An 18,582-nucleotide genomic window follows, 5' to 3' on the forward strand; every position below is an offset into this window, starting at 1 on the left:
CATGGAGGAACCATTTATCTTGCTTCACCTTGGGTCCTCATCTGTAAAATGGGAATAAAAATACCTGCTTTGCATATATCAGTGAGTTGCTGTGTAGACCATAGAATCATAGATTCAGAACTAGAAAGGGTCTTGGCAACCTTTGGTCCAACTCCCTCATTTTACAGAAGAGGAGTGTAAGATTAAAATTAATATCAATCACTCCAAGTATTATATTTTGTAGATTTATTAACAATCACGTGAAGAAGAGGAAATAAAAAGACAAAAGTAAAGCCTGAGTAAAGGGAAGTTTTTCCTGACCTCAGTAGCAGGAGAAGAGAGAGAGAGCCGGGTTATAGATACTTTATCTCTAAAATGTTAGGATATAATGTGATGATGAAAGTGGGATTCTGGGTAATGGAGTTCTGGGGTACAAAATTCTAATTACATAGGAGACAGGCTTAGAAAGGCTCAGTTGCTTGTCCAAAGTTTTAATTAAGACAATATATGTGGAAGCATGAATAAAACACTATAAGATCTTTATAAATAAGTGAACAGGGGGGCAGCTGGGTAGCTCAGTGGATTGAGAGCCAGGTCTAGAGATGGGAGGTCCTAGGTTCAAATCTGGCCTCAGACACTTCCCAGCTGTGTGACCCTGGGCAAGTCACTTGACCCCCAGAAGGTAAGGGTTAAAAAAAAAAGTGAACAATTAGGTGGCAGCGTGAATAGAGAGTCGGGCATGGAGGCAAGAAGACTCATCTTTCTGAGTGCAAATCTTATCTCAGATAATAACTAGCTGTGTGACTCTAGGCAAGTCATTTAACCTTGTTTGCCTCAGTTTCTTCATCTGTAAAATGAGCTGGAGAAGGAAATGGCAAACTGCTCTAGTATTTTTGCCAAGAAAACCCCAATTGATGAAGAGTCAGACATGATTGAAACACCTGAAGGGCAACAAAAGCCATAAAATACTCCAGAATGTCATTATTATAAACTTTTTAGAATCATCAGTCTAATTAGGTTAGTTACAGTACTGTGCTGTGAGAATCACCTCGAACAAGCATTAACCTTGATGTCATTTCATAATGATTATGTGTTTGCCTTCTATTTGACCCTACTCTGACTCATGACATCTGACCAAACAAATGAAACTGGATTACATTGGTTTCTCCATCTTTAGTTAGTTGTTTTTTGGTTGAGTGATAGATTTTGTCCCGTGTATGTTTTTCCTCTTTTTTATTTTAAATACTGTGGGTTTTAATAATATGTACCATTCCAAGGAAATGCTTAAAAGTTGCATTTATCAAAGGAACACACTGAAATGGTTGGCACAATGGCTGTTGACACTCATAATTGAAAAAAGATTATCCACACTCAGGCACAAAGGAAAGTGTGATTGAACATGAAAACAATTCTAATAATCAACAAAATATTGTTATAAAACAGACTCATTAACCCTCAGAAAATAGGCAAAGACCTTCAGAGGGACTGGAAGCTGGATGTATTATTATTGATTTGTCCACAGCATGGAGTAGCTCCTCAAAATGGGAAGAACAGCAAGAAGACCAGTAAAAAACAAAAAACAAAGAAAACCAAATTACTGCTACTTTTTATTGTGAAGGAAAACAAATGTTGTTCTCAGCAATAAAATGCAAAGAGTGGAGTGCTGAAGAGTAGAAAAATGTAATTTTTATTAATGAAAATTAGTTTTTCATTGAAGGCTATACTAGTCGTATACTCACTAGTTGTGTGACGCTGGGTTGACTCAACTCTGTTTTCCTCTGTTTCCTCGCATGTAAAATGGAGAAGGAAATGGCAAGTCACTCCAGTAACTTTGCCAAGAAAATGCCATACGAGAGTCAGATATGGCTGAAAGGAACAACACCTCTACCACCAGTCACTCAATCAGTCAACAGACATTAATTAAGATCCTACTATGTTTTACACACTGCTACTACACTGGGCTGCAATGAAAGGCAGAAATCAGGCTTTACTCTTAAGGAATTCACAGTGTGACGGAGGAGATGACATGCAAACAACTATTTATAGACAATATATTGACAAAATTAATTGGGGATAGTTTCAGAGGGAAGACACAGAAATTAAGAGGTGAGAATGGCTTCTTGAAGAAGGTGGGCTTGAAGGAAACCAGGTTAGCCAGGAGGCAGAGATGAGGATGAATGTTCCAGGCATGGGAACTAGCCAGTGAAAATTCCTGGAGTGAGGAAGTGGAGGCCAGTGTTTCATGAAAGGGACCAGATTAAGAAAGACTTTGAAAGCCAGACAGAGAACCAGGTGTGGAGACGAGAAGTCCTATTTTCAAATCTTGCCTCCAATACTTCCTAGCTTGGTGATCCTGGGCAAGTCATTTAATCTCAATTACCTAGCCCTTAACACTCTTCTGCCTTGGAACCAATACTTAATATTGACCCATTACCTAATGGATTAAAAAAAAAAGAAAAAAGTAAGGTAGAAGATTTTATAGTTGATCTTGGAGGTAATAGAGAATTTCCTGAAGTGGGTTGGAGTTTACTGAATAGGGGGCTGATGTGGTCAGACCTGTGTATTAGAAAACTTCATTTGACAGCTGAAGATGGTTTGTAGTCTGAAGAGATTTGAAACAGGGAGACCAACCAAGTTTACTGACCAGTTCAGGCAGAGTTGGTGAGGGACTGTATCGGGGTAGTGACAGTTGTCAGAGAGTGGGGCATATATCAGAGATACAGGGTGGAAACCTCAGGACCATGGTTAGAATTATTCTAGGTGAGCCCCTAAGATGAGCATCTTGATCAGTTTATAAAACATCCTCCTAAATTATTTTTGGGGGGATTAAAAAAGACAATTGGGTCTGGAAATCTTGTCCCTTTTGAGGGAATTATGAATGCTGATAAATATAATTATACACAGAGAAGCAGAATTGTTCCAGAACTAAAGAAAAGGCTCCAAGAGATTTGCAATACTATGATATAGTCTTGCACCAAACGACATTGCATGAAAAGTTAAGAAAATTAACTAAGAGATGGAAATAAACATGCTTCAATGGCTTTGATATAAACTTTAATGCTCTGATATAAACTTTAATGAAAATTGGTAGACTAGGATTAAAACTAGACTTGAGAAAACAGACTGTTTCTCAACAGTACATTTAATATCCAATGTGGCAAAAGTGTGGTTTCATGATGAAGAATTAAACATGGGTCAAAATCATGTAAAATTTTTGACCAATTTTGTTTAAAAAGTGATTATTATAAAAGTATATTTTGCAAATGACAAAAAATTTAAAGATGTAAAAATTGTACGTAATTTTAAAAATTAGTTTCCATTTTTTAGAAAACTGAGAAACAAAGTGATTGACTGAAGGTTAAATAGCAAATCAATGACAGACATAGGAGGGAGATCTTAGAGTTTATGGCTTTTGGGGCTACCTTGGAGCAGAAAGTCATCAATTTGGTGTAAGAGCAATAAAATTATAAAGTATGACAGTCTAGACACTTCATAGGAATTTAATCCATATAGATGCTCCAAAAGTTTTAAGATATAAATCAATAAATTTAATTGATTAATTTGTTCCAATTAATTGGCACAGTCTTTTGTGCATGGAAGTCTAGCTATAAAGGTTAATAAGCAGTGGTATATTTATGTTAGAATGAATGTGGACACTGACGCATGTAAAATAATTTTCGTTATCTAGATCTGACTTTCTCTGCTAGATACACTCTGTGGGTATTTAATAAATACTGCTTATTTGCTGCAGGAACTCCACTACATGTATATTTCATTTGATGAGGAATAGAATCAAATGTCTTTTGCAACTATCCATTTCACTGGAAGGTCCCACAATCAAACACATTCTTAATGGTTTTCAGGAGAAAAATATATATTTTGCTATAGAACTTAACTTGAGAGGGAAAAAGAAAAGACTTGAAGATATTAAACACACTTTTTAAAGCAAACAGTTTATTTGCAAAAGTGTAATGTTAATGAGATACAATATAATTGATAGAAATCAACTAATTTGATCATATTTTAATACATTATTCTAAATGCAATGCATTGTAGTTTAAAGCCCTGTGACATTAGTTTTAATATTATAGTAACAACTAACACTTCAGTTAATAAATAACTGTGAATATAGCCATATGTTCAGTTTATTTTCCTTAGTTTATCATGAATTACAATTTCATTTTGACTTGGGTCATAAAAGTGATAAATATTTGTTTCTACATTTTTCATGCATTGCTTGCTTATTTAATTAATCCTGAAAAGCTTCCAAACACATATCATGATGAGTTATACAGAATTAGGTATATTTTCATCCTTTTGACATCCTTTACAATGAAAGATTAACATTCTAACTTTGCTTAAATTTGATATACATTGCCAAATTTATTGTTTATAATATTTGATGTATTTTCTTCAAAGGCCCCAGACATTAGCAAAGTAGAGCTGCTAGGTTTTTGGCTTCGCACAACATTTTTATCATTTATTTAAAAGAAATCTGGGTTTCAAAAATTAGTTCCACTTTTGTCAAATGAGAGGTAGTACATTATCACCTCTGCAAAGACGGGTCACCCAAAAGAAAATGAGGAACACTGGGTAACAGTAAGTCAAATCCATTGGACACTTGGCTATATAGAAGTTGTTACTGCTATTAGTATTGATAATTGATATTTACAACAATAAACCAGTAGCTACAGAATACCAGCTGAGGTGGTTGAAGTTGGGGACATCAAGAGAGCAGTCTGGTCTGATGGTACTCCGACTATTGTCTTGGATATGGGTGGCAGATTGTTCACTTTTGAGTGGGGAGACCAACGATGGGGAAATGATTGTTTGGAGCTGAGTGGGAATGGTAGGAGAGATGGCATTTGTACTCTCCTTTCTGCCAAGCTCCTGACTCACATCGATCTATTTCCTTCCCTACAAAGACAATGTCTGGGCAGTTAAAAGCAATTCCTACTCACCTATTCTATGTTGGTATGGTGGGAAATGTCACAGAACTGAATAGTTTGGCTATTAAGTGGGACAGAGTCTCACAAAACATCACAATCTACCACCCTTCTAATTTATGACAGGTTCTCCTTAGCAGGATTGAACTTATCAGGCCTCTCATATCAAGTTATAAACTGTTGTTTTAATTTTTTTCTTTGCCCAAAGGGATCCTTCTTCCCTTAGCGCCTGACATCTCTTTAGAAAATAAAGTTGTAGAACCAGTTGCCATGAATGTTGACTGGTTTTATATATATATATGAAAATATAAGTGCTAGAAGACATGTTTGAGATGAAGTGAGTTAAATTAATCTTATAATGTTTCCCCAAAGATAACTGCATCTTTCTAATAATCTTCTCATCACTAAACTAGTTAGGAACATCATAACTACTTTCTGGTGAAAGATGTGTTGGATATATGTATTATGAAAAATGATCCATATTCATTGGCTTTTATATGGAGGGGATTATGGTCTGCAGAATTCAAACTGTGGTCTTTTATGACAACAAGATAGAGAAAGTAAAATTTATTTTAAATTTTGATTTTTCTCTTCAGGCAATTTATTAGTAACATTTTACCTGTTTTCCCCTATCTGAAACAAGCACAATGACTGTGCCTGGACAGAAATGCTCTCTATTTAGTGAGGTGAGATTAAATTTCAAACAAATGAGGATTAGGATGTAGATTATGGAGGGAATGTTGTGTTTGGAGTCAGAAGACCTGGGTGTGAATTCTGTCTTTTTCACTTAAAAAATAATTTGTGTAATCCTGGGCCCCAGTTTCCTCATGTGAAGAATGAGGGAAATAGACAATATGATTTCTAAGGTCCTTTCATATTTAAAATCCTGTGATCTTAAATAACTCACTTTTATTCTTTATATGTCTCTATCTCTCTATCTGTATCTCTATATTTCAAGTCTCTGTTGAAATTCAACATATGGTAGCCTGGGAACATATCTATGAAGCATGCTGAAAGGAGATGAGTGATTTGCTCAAGGTTACAGAACAAAATGACATCAGTGATACAAAGTATAGGAATATTGATATTTTTGGTAGTCCATTATTTAAAACATTTCCTTTTAGTGTAAAGACAGTACAGTCTGACTGCCTCACTGAGAACATTTGAATGTGTTTTCTCCCTCATCCTCTTTTCTCCCAAACACATAGCATCTCTTTACTGTTGTAACTTTTGACAAAGTGAACAAGTCTTCAGTAGAGAGGGTTTTACTGTTCAGGGATGCTCGGGCTATCTTTGTGTTTAATAATTCTACATTTTTCCATTGCATACCCTTAAAGAGGAAGGTAAGGAGGAAGGTATCATTTTCATGGTCAGGCATAATTCCTTTGTATTTTTACCAGTTATTTTCCTCTCTGATCTCTCTTCTGTAGTGCTCTCCTGGGACAGGCACTATGCACTTCATTAATAAGAAGAGATTAAAGGAAAAAGCTTCCGTCTCCTAATACACATGGATAATTTGGTGTCATCCACCAGGCAATAGACCCCTGCTGCAGAGATGTCATTAGAAAGGTACAATTTCATTACTTTTTACTGGCAGAGCCTTGAGTAAAATACAAAATATGTTACCTCATATGCAAAAAAAATTATAACCTAACACAACTTATGTATTCATTTGTATCATACCTCTAAAATATTAGAATTTAAGAAAGACATTTTTATGGTTTTTATATTTGTAACATTTTCCCTTAGTAAGTCCTTTAAAATCATGCCCTTATGAAATATGAAGCAGAATACATCTATTAAAACAAAATTATTTTTGTTATCAAGCCTCAAATGTGTTGAAAACCAAAATCATGCACCATTTTTCTTCTTTCATTTGATGAATGAAGTAGCTGTGCTTGTATCTTTCATGCATGCGGAAGAGTGTATAAAAATATAATGTAGAAGAATGTTGCTAAAAAGTGATTGCCTTCAGGAAAATCATTATGATATAAGTTTTTTTTTTTTTTTGTGGAAGGGGTCAGGTAATCTGTTATCTCTGGCTGTTTAACCTAGTTTATCGCTGAACTGGCTTATCTACTGGTAGTTGATATCTGGGCCTATACTAGGAAAATACAACCACTGATATTAAGCCCCTTTGATGGTGGAGTATTCAGGCATTTGGCATAGCAGGCAAATATAGCCCTCAGGTGACTTTCATATTTGGCCCTAGAGAAACCAGTGCCAAGCAAGTAACATGGAGCTGAGAAGTGAATTATTGGCCAAGTAGAGCTCGACCCTTGGTACTTATCCCAAGGATCCCCAGAACCTAGGCAGGCACCATTACCAAATGCCAATGTCACTACCCAGCCAGTTGCATTGACATTACCTTTCTCAGGCAGCTTCACAGCTTTCCTAGCACCGAAGAGAATCAGGTTTAATAATGGTCCATTATCTCGCTGCCACAGACACACAGCTGCCATTAACGCTAAAAAGTACTTCTCAGTTGGAGCTATGCTTGGGAGAGGGGAGCTCTTGGTTATCAGCTATTTACAAGCTACCCCTTGCAGTGATGGGTTTTTGCTTCACTTCTACTGGGTTTTGTTCAGCAAAATTGACATTTGCAGCTCTTTGTTATAGATTAAAGCCTATACAGTGAAAACTATATGAACTGGGGTTTCCAGAGAACTCAATACTGACATAGAGCAGAAGCAAAACAAATAGAAAACTATTTATATACATCCTTAATGCAATGAAATGAGTCTGTCTTGGGTTATCCATAACAATTCTACAAATGAAAGGTCAGTCATCTAATCATCTTTACATGCAGAACATTCTGATGTTTTCATTTTCAGCTGGTCCCAGTTTCTTCCTGAAGCCTCCTCTTTCTCAATTTCTCTTACCCATAAGCCATTACACTTATAAAGTGATGATTCACTGTCTGGATGAGAAATGAGGGGGACTTTCTTATAGGTCAAACTGAGTAGGACCCTTGCTCAAGACTAGTCTGGATCAATTCATGTTTTTGCTATGGACATGACTCAAGTGAGGAGAATTTAATTATCAACAAGTCAGAATTAATATAATGTTTCTGTTATCAAAAATATCTCTTATCCAGTGGTTAAATACAGTTAACCAAAGTTAATAACAAACAAACAAATGAAAACCCCAGATTTTCCAATAAATTAAAAAGAAAGATGGATAAGTGTGGTTAAAGTTGAGATGACATAAATGAACACACCACAGTTTGTTTATGTAAGTGCACTGAAAACAGATTAACCTTTGTTTCCTTTGATGCCAGAATCCACATTTCCTTGTTCTTATATTATTAAGTTGTAATATGAGAGTATACCAATTCCCATAAGAGCCTGACAGTGTGGTGAGGCTAAATTTTAATAAGTGAACCTCAAGATTTAGATGTTTGATCAGATGGCCACAGAAAACAACATATGTACAGTATTTCAGGATTTGTCTGGACCTTGGACTTTTCAGATGAGATATCATATAAGAGGGATTGTGCATTGTAAAAGATGGGTATGTGTAATATCACTCAGAACCATCTGCAATGACCCATCTACTTTTAAAAGCCTTTAAAAATATTATTTTGCTGTAGAACAGTTTTATATTTTTATGTGATTGCCTGGTAGCATGGGAGGAAAATGTAATTCCTCCTTTGAATTTGATGAATCTGTATTTTACTGTACATTTCCATTGATAAATCTGCAAAGAATGCTTAATAGAGTGAAACAGCCTAATTGGGACTGACAACAGCCCATCATGTGTCAAAGAACAATCTGAAAAACATGTCCATAGGTGCTGTACAGGCAAATCTCAACTGTCAATCTGCTCTTTAAACACCCATACTTCTGGTTCACTATTGTTTGCTAATAAATGGGGAGAGAAGTAAATGTCTATGTATATTTTATTTGGAAATATGCTCAGTGATACTGTTTTAGAATTTGATTTGAAATCTTCTGCAGGTCTCCTTCTCACCTAGGCAGGGAGAAGGAGGGATCTGACATTTAGAAATTAAAGACTCTGACATAAAGCAACCCAGAAATTGCTTCCTCCTCCGAAAACCAGAAGACCTGCACGTGCCTGATTTATAACAAATCTGTTTCTTTAATGGGTGGAAGGAAATCTGAGGGGTCTTCTCTGCTTTCAGTGCTACTTGATAGTCATACTGAAGACAACACTTCACTGGATGGATCTTTCCCCTTCTTTTCGTCCCCCCTCTCAACATCAATTGCGTGCACTAATCCAGGTTTCAGGATCAAGTCGTCGGTTTCTACCTGACTTCTGTTGTCATCCACCTCCATGTAAGTCCCTTTAGTTTGCTGAGAAGTCTTACTGAAGGCCTCTTTAAAACGGCGTTTAAGTTCTACATCAGGACAGAAGACATATTCATAAAGGCCACCAGCAAGGACAGCTCCAATTATTGGTCCTACCCAATAGATCTGTGGAAAGATGGAATAACTTAAAGCTGTTGAAAATTATTATTCCCCCCAAAACCAATTGAATATAGAATTGACTAGTTAAGGTAGGATTACTGCATTAGAAGAAAAATGAGCTGCATAGAAAATGTAAGGCAGTACAATAATCCACCTCAGTCCATAGATCTCTGAGTAAATTTTAAAGCAAAGTAAATTTTAAAACTATAAAGAATCTTCCTTTCTTCCATTCCTCTGCTTTTTTTTTTGCCTCTTTCCAATTCTTCTTATTATCTTAGTTCTCTAAAGTCAGAATACTTTTTTCTTGGCTGTATTGAAAACCATACATATGTTATGAATTCTCCACTTGAACTTGAAATAAATACAAAAGAATTTCCAGGGGTGTTTTTATTCTTCCTTAGAGTTGCCAGTCTTTTACTGGTTTTCTCTGGGGTCGTGTTCATAGTACAGACTTGACAATATTTGGATTTAGCTATAAAGCACCTCACTGAAAATTTATAGAAGGAAACATGAAAAGGATAACCAGAGAGCAATCCATTTTTCACCCATGATTTTCCCAAGTTTTGGTCAATTAGTTTTATTTGAAAATGCCACAATATTTTCATTCTTGTTTTTGTTCAATTTCTTACTCAGAACTCAAATAGTCTTAGTTCTTTAAAAATATAGTAGCTAGCATTTGATAAGATTTAAAGCTTTCAAAGTGCCTTACAAATATTATTTTATGCTCAGAACAACTTTGGGCAGCAGTTGCTATTATTATTCCCATTTTAAAGGTGAATAAATTGAAGCAGATAGAGGCTAAATGAATTGCCCAAGATCACACAACTAGTGAGCATCTGAAGCTAAATTTGATTCATCACTTTCTGACTCTAGGTCAAGCGCTTTATCCACTGTACCATTAGATTCTTTTAACAAAGGGAACATATATCCAACAGGCTGTGATAACCTAGATTTTTGGGGTCTCAGGGAGGCTTGCAATTTGTGGGAAAGTAGTTGCAAGGAACATATTAATCAGCTTGCCAAAAGATCATCTGTGGGCTGAAATTAAGATTTCTGATGAACTGAAATTCTCTCCTTGGAGTCCACTCCTATGGCAGATTTTTTTTTAAACCCTTACCTTCTGTCTTGGAATCAATACTGTATATTGGTTCCAAGGCAGAAGAGGGGTAAGGGCTAGGCAATGGGGGTTAAGTGACTTGCCCAGTCACACAGCTAAGAAGTGTCTGAGGCCAAATTTGAACCCAGGACCTCCCATCTCTGGGCCTGGCTCTCCACTGAGCTAGCTACCCAGCTGCTCCCCCAACCCCATGGTAGACTTTTAAGCAATATTTAGATACTTTTTTTCTCTTTCTGAAAAGACACAGTCAAATAATGTTCACTGAATGAGTACAGGAAAATTCCTTTATACAGCTTTCTCACTGCAAAATACAAACCAAATTCCAATTTTAAGCCCTTGCTGCAGTAAACATGATCGATTCAACTATGGGCACAGTGGCTGTGGGACTGGGTTCTTTATCTTATGTTGTAAGAGAGTTTATTTTCTTTGTTCCCTTTCAAAGGGGGAAATAAGAACCCTTCCCTAAATGCCTTGGCTCTGTGTTTCTTTGGTAAACCTCACTTGATTAGTAAGACTGATTGTAAGTACAACTAGTTTCAAAAAGAACCAGGACTCAGCTGACTACCTAAAGATTGTTTTTTTGCATTTATGCGAAAGATAACTTGATTTTGAAAAAATTATATATTTTATAAAGAAGATATTTATCTGTTTTTAGGTATAGGGAATTCTTCCTTTGAAATATATTTAAATGTTAGTTGTCCTTTTTTAAAACACATTTTTACTCTTTCTCTGGGGAGAAGTTGTTCTCAGGAGAAGCTCAACCAGCAATGGTCTTGGACTATGGACGGATAGAGCAAGATACAAAATTGAGCCAATTCTTTAAAAAATATATATGTATTTAGAACAATTATGACTACTTTTGCATAACTTTGTTGCCTACCTCCCTGAGGTCCATTTCAAGTTTCAAAACTCTGTGTTTAGTGGGACTGACTGGATTAGGAACTATAGATTTTAATCTTGCCTAGGTTTAGTCTCTACAAGTTCTGCATGGTCCTTGGGTTTTTTTCAGACCCGTTGTAACCCAAATAAAACCAATTAAGTTAGAAAACAGAAAACCCTTCTGTCTTGAAGTGGTACTACCATGTTATTTTTAGCCACCCAACTGAACATCCTCCTTAATCACACACACATGTACATTTATAAAATTATTCTATATGTAATACATAAAATTTACATATACAATTTAAAAACCCTGGTTCCATGATAGCAGTAAAGTTACATTGTATATTCTACATGATCTGATTGCTGTTGGGATGCTTCCAGTTCCCATATGATTAATTGGATTTATGCACTGGTAAACAAAGAAGGTAAACATGTCTAGCTTGGATGATGTTTTCATGCTTATGGCTTTCCAAAGGTATACTTTTTTTTTCTTGCTTAGCAGGATTTGTTTTCATTTACTTGAAAAACTAACCCACCCTACTCTCATTTTAAAATTTGCTTCAAATAGGCCACCTACAAGTGTGTACTATTCTGCCACATAGCCTATCACACACAGCACAAAGAAACAGGACATTTATAAGATCATTCCTGCAGGCATAGAACAGATGTAAGATGGGATGTTTTGCAGCAGATCTGTGCTAGTAGTTCCCTTGTCTTTATGGAAGATTCCATAAAAGGGAAAAAATACAACAATAAACAAACGAGAAACAAGCAATTGGTCATTATTCTCAGCTATAGAAAGACAGTAACATAATAAACACATTTACCCAGTGGTTTTCCCAGTTTCCCATGATAACAGCAGGTCCAAATGATCGGGCGGGATTCATGCTGGCACCAGTGTAATTGATCTATGGGAAAAATGAAATCAACTTCAGGCATTATTAAAATAGGGTTATGACTATCACCATTCACAGCCACTTGATACCATTAGTCAGCCCATTTGAAGATTTCTGGTTATTGGGAGGTATAGCAACATTCCTTATGATAAAATTAACAAAATTGTCCTTTAAAATGAAGGAAGAGTAAGTTAAATACAAAACGAGAATGACTTTAAAACACATCTTCAGCCTAGTTCTAAGGAGGGGGCAAATGAAATGGATCAATTATTTAAATAGAGTTGGAAACTTACAGCAAATAAATGTCCAATTGCAACAGAAAATCCAATTGCTAAAGCTATTGAACCAGTGACATCAGTTCGTTTTGAATCACAGCTGGCAAAAATTGTAAACACCAACTGAAATGTGATTATCAACTCCACTAGGAGCCCATGACCAGCTGTAAGATTTCCATGGACCTAAAATGAGAAAAATAACACCTTCTTAGTAGAAGCATGCATTTTACACAGCAAAGTATTAATACAAATGGCATATTTTATCAGGGCTAGAGATGGTGGTTACACTCAAGATTTTTTTTATATTATGAGAAAAAAACCCCACACTATATTTCTATTCATTCTTGACAGTTAAAGGCAATTTTCAATGACCAAATGGAGTATATACTAAATGCCCAATCTTACAAAGGAAGCCAGTTTTGTTAATGCTGAACTTAAACTTGTAAAACCATTTTTGAGAGCATTGTAATTTCATAATGCGATTAGAAATTCATTAATTAGGTTTAAATTAATTAATTTCTATTTCAATTAAATTTTAGGCAGTGTGAGGCTCTAGTGGATTTTTAATCAGCTGAGGTGCTGGGCTAACAAATGATATCCCTTATCAGCTTAGAACAAAGCTGGGATGTAAACACTAATACTTTTTTTGGGGGGTAAAAGAATCAGAATATTCTAATGGAAATGAAACTAAATTCTCCCCAATCATTTCTTCCTCCATCCCTCATCTAAAAATATATATGTATATATGAAACAAATCTTAGCAAAATCTATAGTCAGGAGAGAAAATAGGGATGGTGGAGGTTGAGGGAAAAATGAAAGCTTTGAACACTTCTGAATTCAACAGTTTGAAATCACTTCCTTTCCCCCAAGATTTCATATTGATACTGACAGTTTTCCAGAACACTTCCTCACCCATGCTAATAATTATCTGGTTTCCCCAATGAATAGTGATTCCCTGGGACTAAATTAGCCACTTTGGGGAAGCACTTTCAGGCTGCCTAACTTTTCATTTAGCAAAGAGTCAACATCATCAACTTCAGTCTTGGTTTAAAAGTAAGAGTGAAAGTTGTTACCGTGGTAACTCCTAAGCCTCCCACCACACTGGGAGGTGTGACAAGGTAGAGGATCCCTGCCCCGATGATAGCACCTAGGCACTGAGCAGCAATGTAGAAGACAGATTTAGCAAGGCTGATCTTTCTGGTGCAGACCATAGCCACAGTCACAGCAGGATTGATATGGCCTCCACTAATATGTCCAAAGCACTGAACCATGGTTGCAATGCTGAGTCCGAAACACAGGGAGATAAGGACCATATCTACTGGTAAAGGCTTCTCTGTTCCACCCCAGTTGATGGTGGAACCCAAGCTGAGGAGAACAAAAATTAGCATTGCCAAAAACTCAGCTGCCACCGCTTTCCAGAAAGGCTGAGTCCAGACTCCTTTGAATGCCACCATGATGTTCTCACGTTTACACAGAGGTCCACACTTACTGAAAAAGAGGAAAATAAGGCTGAATCAGAAGCCACTAAGCCAGCTTGGCTTTTGCTGGAAGATTTTCTGGCTATAATTGGCACATCCTCCAGTGATGCTGAATATGGTAGGGAGGAGTTAGCAAAGGTTATTTGCATACCAGAAAAGAAATCTCCTTCCAAAAAAACCCCCTAACAACTAGAGGAAAACTCTATAATTTTCAAGTTGATCCCCTAGATTATTAGATATCATAGTTTACTCATAGCTACATATGTACATGTGTATCATTAACAACCATCATGTTTTCAATGGAAATTCTTTAAATGAAATTCTGTAAAAAACATCTTGAAATGGATTTATCCTGTTGGTTTTCCATTGGATCAAGTTTATTCTCCCTGACTCAAGGCCACAGACACTTGTGGACATAAAACAGTCTTTCCTTGCCATTTAAAAAATTATTTCCTTGAAAGGATATTCTGAAAAGGGGCTCAGAGGTCAATTATTTTATTTTCCTTTTCTCTAGGGACCCTGGATTAAGAGGAAGCCTGCTAGGAAGGCAGAAATTCGAGACCCCCCCCCCCCCCCCCCCCCCCCCCCCCCCGCCTCTTGCAGCAGAAATACTCCAGCAGGCAAATTAGGAGGGAAAGGAATCCCAAACTGAGCGTTCTCTCAGTTTTCAGCGATGTGAACAGAGTCAGACTGAGCTTTAGACAAGCTTATTCCCTCTCCTTCCCTTTGAACCTAGAGCAGGATTACAGTAAATTAAAGGCAGGAGGAATTTGCTAATTGGTTGCCAACCCACGAGTCACAATGTGTGCCTTAGTGAAGCCAGACCTGAAGAAGAGTTCCATGAAGTATCATCACTGGAACAAAGCCCAGGGGGTACAGAATGGAGCCCTGGGAGAGAGAGCCTCTTTGGATTGGCAGGAAAGCAGCCCATTCCCCTAAAGGGGCCACCACCAGGCAAGCAGGCAGAGTCCAAGGCTCTGATTAAATAGAAGTCGTTTTTTCAGGACTGAGATAACTCACACAGCAGAACACAACTAGAGGGTTGAGGGGAGGGGACAATGTCCTGCTTGCTGTGGACCCCTGCCACCCCTCTCTCTGGGACTGGAGGAGCTGGGGGTAGGGAAGTTTTTAAGGACAATGACCTTGAGTGGGCACAGGGCACATTTAAGGGTGAATTTCACCCTGGAATACTATTTGTCAGTTTTATTTGTCACATTGTGGAGGGGCCATTCAAGGAGCTTATCTTCTCTTCTTGACCCATGCTCAAGCCTTTATATGGCCTTGGGTTTATGCAAGAAGCCAATGGTCCACTTGAAGGTCCCTGCCTTCCTGGCCCTTACTGAGTGACCCCTTTCTCCATCATAGGGAGGAGGAAGAGGCCAGCACTATATTGACACCTGCACTAGGCAAAGGGGAGCTGCCTCTGAGTAACAGAGGCAGAAGGAGGGGGTGGGGGCTTACTGGAAAGTGCCGGCTCTAAGGGTTCTAGGAAGCTTTCTTACAAGATGGGGTATAGGTGGGGGTATAGGGACCAATTAATCGCAGCACTTCCTATACCTACCCCTTCTCTGCTCTTGCTCTCCTGACCAGAATCACTGACTGGATCCTTGTCCTCCACCTTTCCCTTTTCCAGTCCCTCTTGGGTAAGGGGAGACAAGATGAATTTGCCAATTTCCTTGTGGACACTTACACCACTAGGACTTAATGCAAGACTCTTGTGCCAATGGTCCTAGAAATACATAGAGGGCATAAAAATGTCACTGGTGTGTGACTTCCCCATGTCTTTGGTGGTTGTGGGCAGCACCCCAGATTTTCCCTGGGGACATTCATTTAGAGTTTGAAAAGAGAGGGCCCAAATCATTGAGTAGGCATTACAGAAGCAACTTTAGAGCAGGAGAGAGACACTTGCCTAGGGACAGGTCTGCAGTGTTACTCGGTGGTTTTTTACCACTGAGAACAAGGTTGAAATGGAAGCAAGACAGCTAAGTTAGCACTTTTGTAGGACAGAATTCCTTCTTAAGCAGAGTCCATCCACCAATGCATTCCTTAGCAATCAGGTCATCCTCTCCTTACACCCCCCCCCCAGCCCTCACACCCTATACCCTATTCTCTGATCTGGGGCTCTCCAGGGGAAAGTGCCTTGGACATTTTAGGATTCACCACACAGCTCAATTTTGGGGTTGAGTTGATGTTTTGAAGTCAGGGGTGCGAAGGTGAAAGACCCTGGCCTCCTGTCACAAGATAAAGGAGTTGTTACTGGAAGAGAAACAGCAGGGAATACCCCAAGCTTTTCTTGCTTTGCTGAACTTGTCTAAGTAACATGTAATTCTAAATGACTCCGAACAGGAAACAGATGACTTGCAGCAACCTCTAAACTAGGACCAAGAGAGCAAATAGCAGTTTTATTATATTAAGCAAATAAACAAACAAATGTTTTTCCCCCGAAGTACCCCCATAGAAGCTAAGGGAAGGAGAGTAGGAGAGCCCAACTCACAAACCAAAACAAGTGATGAGGCTCTGCCCTGGACTTACCAGTGGGCAAAGGCCCTAGTGATGATGGTAAAGGGGGAAGCTATCGATGCTGTTGATCTTTAAACTTTGCAAGAAGGAAGGAGACAGACAGAGTTAGAAGTGGAAACGAGAGACTTTTTTCTTTTGAGAAGTCAGGGAAGCAGGGTGAGCAGGAAGTTTTTTTTTTCTTTTAGGTAAGCAAAAGAAAAGGATCTCATGAGAAAACACAAGGGGGAGGAGGTACCTACAGAAAAGGCCCACCTCCCTGGCTAAGCCTCAGTGGATCTCTCCCTCCCCCAATTCCCCAGGTTCCCTCTGCTTCCTTCTCTTTCCTACCACCTGCCTGCCTCCCTAGAGACCTAGCCCAAGAAATTTTGTTGTTTCTTATGTTTTTGATCTGTGTCAGCCACAGAAATCACACACTCCCTCCCCCCCATTGTATATTTTTTAGTCTTTTCCCTGAAACCTACCAGTGCTCGTCTTACTCCAAGGCTGATGAAGACAGCCCTGTTTCCTTGTGAACCCCAACACGCCCAAGCAGCATATGTCTCTCACGTAACAAGTGTTCCCATTAGTTATCCTCCTAATTCCTATGTATTGCTCCCCCCAGCTCCCTTAAATGCTCCCACTCTTTGGACCCGCACCAACACAATTTGTTTTGCTTCTTTTGCTCTAGAACAAAGCAGGGTTTGTTGATGTGAACGGGTTTTACGAAGTTGCACATATTACTTTCTAACCGAGCACCAAACTTGCTTATCTAGTCCAATCCATTTTGGGGGCAACGAAGCCCCGGGGTGAGGAATTCTTCTGCGCAAAGATACTGCGTGGGGATAGGTCTGCCTCCAGAGGGGACTAGCTCTGTGCTTTCACAGGTGCATCCCCCGATTGTGGTTGACAGAAAAGCATCCTCTGCTCTCTCCCTGTTCTCTGTACCTCTCTGCCAAATACTTCCAGCCCCCAGATCTAACAGAACTAACCGCATACTAAGGAGGTACCTTCCAGATTCTAGCTGAGATTTGTCGCAAAACACAAGAGCCCTCAGCTTGGCGGCCTTTTACATTGTGCTCCCTTAAGGAAAACAAGGTACTTACCCCCAACGCCTTGATGCTGCTCTGTCACTCATTCCTTCCTTGGATAGAGTGCACAGGAGGCAGCCCTCTAATAGCTCCGACTACAGCACTGAGTGCACTCGGAGTCAGATTACTGCAACTTGTCTGATTGGGTTTTTGGAGTGTAGGGGTGGAAAGATTTGGAACCATGTGGCAATCACTAAGTTATATTTGAACTTGAAATAACTTTTCCTTACCTGATCACTAAAGACCCAGAGCATTTCAGGAATAGGAAGCACACACGCATCCATGTATATGGATATATGGAATATTATTTCAGTTGGCCATTTTAAAGGGAATTTCTTTAACCCCAGATTCCTTATTCTTATTGCCCAAGGAATTGTAGACATTTTGCCTTATCTGCCATATAGAGAGTCGAAATAACACCAAAATGGGAAAACAGATTTTGCTTATGTGGTGATTAATCTTAAAAAATATTTTTGAGTTAATGAAGAATATTTAGTAATTTGTATTTTCTGTTCTCAATTTTTCTATATTAGAGAAGCAGCCATTTGTATTAACTACATATTTATGATACATAAATAGATCATTTAATAGGAATATATAAGTGGATCATTTAATAGGAAATAAGGTGATTTCAAAGTAATAATGATACCATTCATATTGTACTTTATATATTTATATTGATATATTTAATGCTTTCATATTGTATATTATTTATATGTACTTTTCCCTATGAAAACTTTTCTATAATGACTTCAGGAGAAAGGTAATTCTAGTATCATTATCCCCATTGTTTAGATGAATAAACAGAGATTCAGGTTCAATGACTTGCCCAAGATTACACAGCTAGGTATCAGTGCATGCTTAAAAAAAGATCCACACAGAGCTTGTTCTCCTTTAAAAGAGGAATTATTCTATCTTAACAATGTAGGACAATATCCAGAAATATGGCCAGGTAAGTACAGAATCTGGGAGACAAGTCTAAGTCTTGAGTC

At 38.0% G+C, this 18,582-nt stretch overlaps 1 protein-coding gene across 3 annotated transcripts; it reads right to left on the minus strand.

Annotated features, from left to right (window-relative positions):
• Positions 1-3,913: 3,913 nt before the first annotated feature.
• On the minus strand, positions 3,914-17,749 carry AQP4 (aquaporin 4). Of its 3 annotated transcripts, none has more exons than XM_056823835.1 (5): positions 17,606-17,749; positions 13,599-14,013; positions 12,544-12,708; positions 12,182-12,262; positions 3,914-9,361 (listed from the first exon to the last, which is right to left on the minus strand). In XM_056823835.1, exons 1-5 carry the CDS (start codon positions 17,635-17,637, stop codon positions 9,083-9,085), a joined length of 972 nt encoding a protein of 323 aa, XP_056679813.1. In that variant the 5' UTR covers positions 17,638-17,749; the 3' UTR covers positions 3,914-9,082. The 3 variants fall into 3 exon arrangements, with proteins under 3 accessions (XP_056679813.1, XP_056679814.1, XP_056679815.1); XM_056823836.1 differs by lacking the exon at positions 17,606-17,749 and adding an exon at positions 16,536-16,781; XM_056823837.1 differs by lacking the exon at positions 17,606-17,749 and adding an exon at positions 15,565-15,784.
• Between the last annotated feature and the right edge of the window lie 833 nt (positions 17,750-18,582).

The sequence above is a fragment of the Monodelphis domestica genome, chromosome 3, assembly GCF_027887165.1.
Source record: "Monodelphis domestica isolate mMonDom1 chromosome 3, mMonDom1.pri, whole genome shotgun sequence".
Lineage (NCBI taxonomy): Eukaryota > Metazoa > Chordata > Mammalia > Didelphimorphia > Didelphidae > Monodelphis > Monodelphis domestica.

Bases quoted from the DNA above. Each gene is read 5' to 3' on its own strand.
- AQP4 (XM_056823835.1), bottom strand. From the start codon at position 17,637: ATGAGTGACAGAGCAGCATCAAGGCGTTGGGG. The intron at 12,709-13,598 runs GTAACAACTTTC...TTCTCATTTTAG, and splicing joins GAGGCTTAGGAGTTACCACG to GTCCATGGAAATCTTACAGC. The intron at 12,263-12,543 runs GTAAGTTTCCAA...TTTTTCCCATAG, and splicing joins CAATTGGACATTTATTTGCT to ATCAATTACACTGGTGCCAG.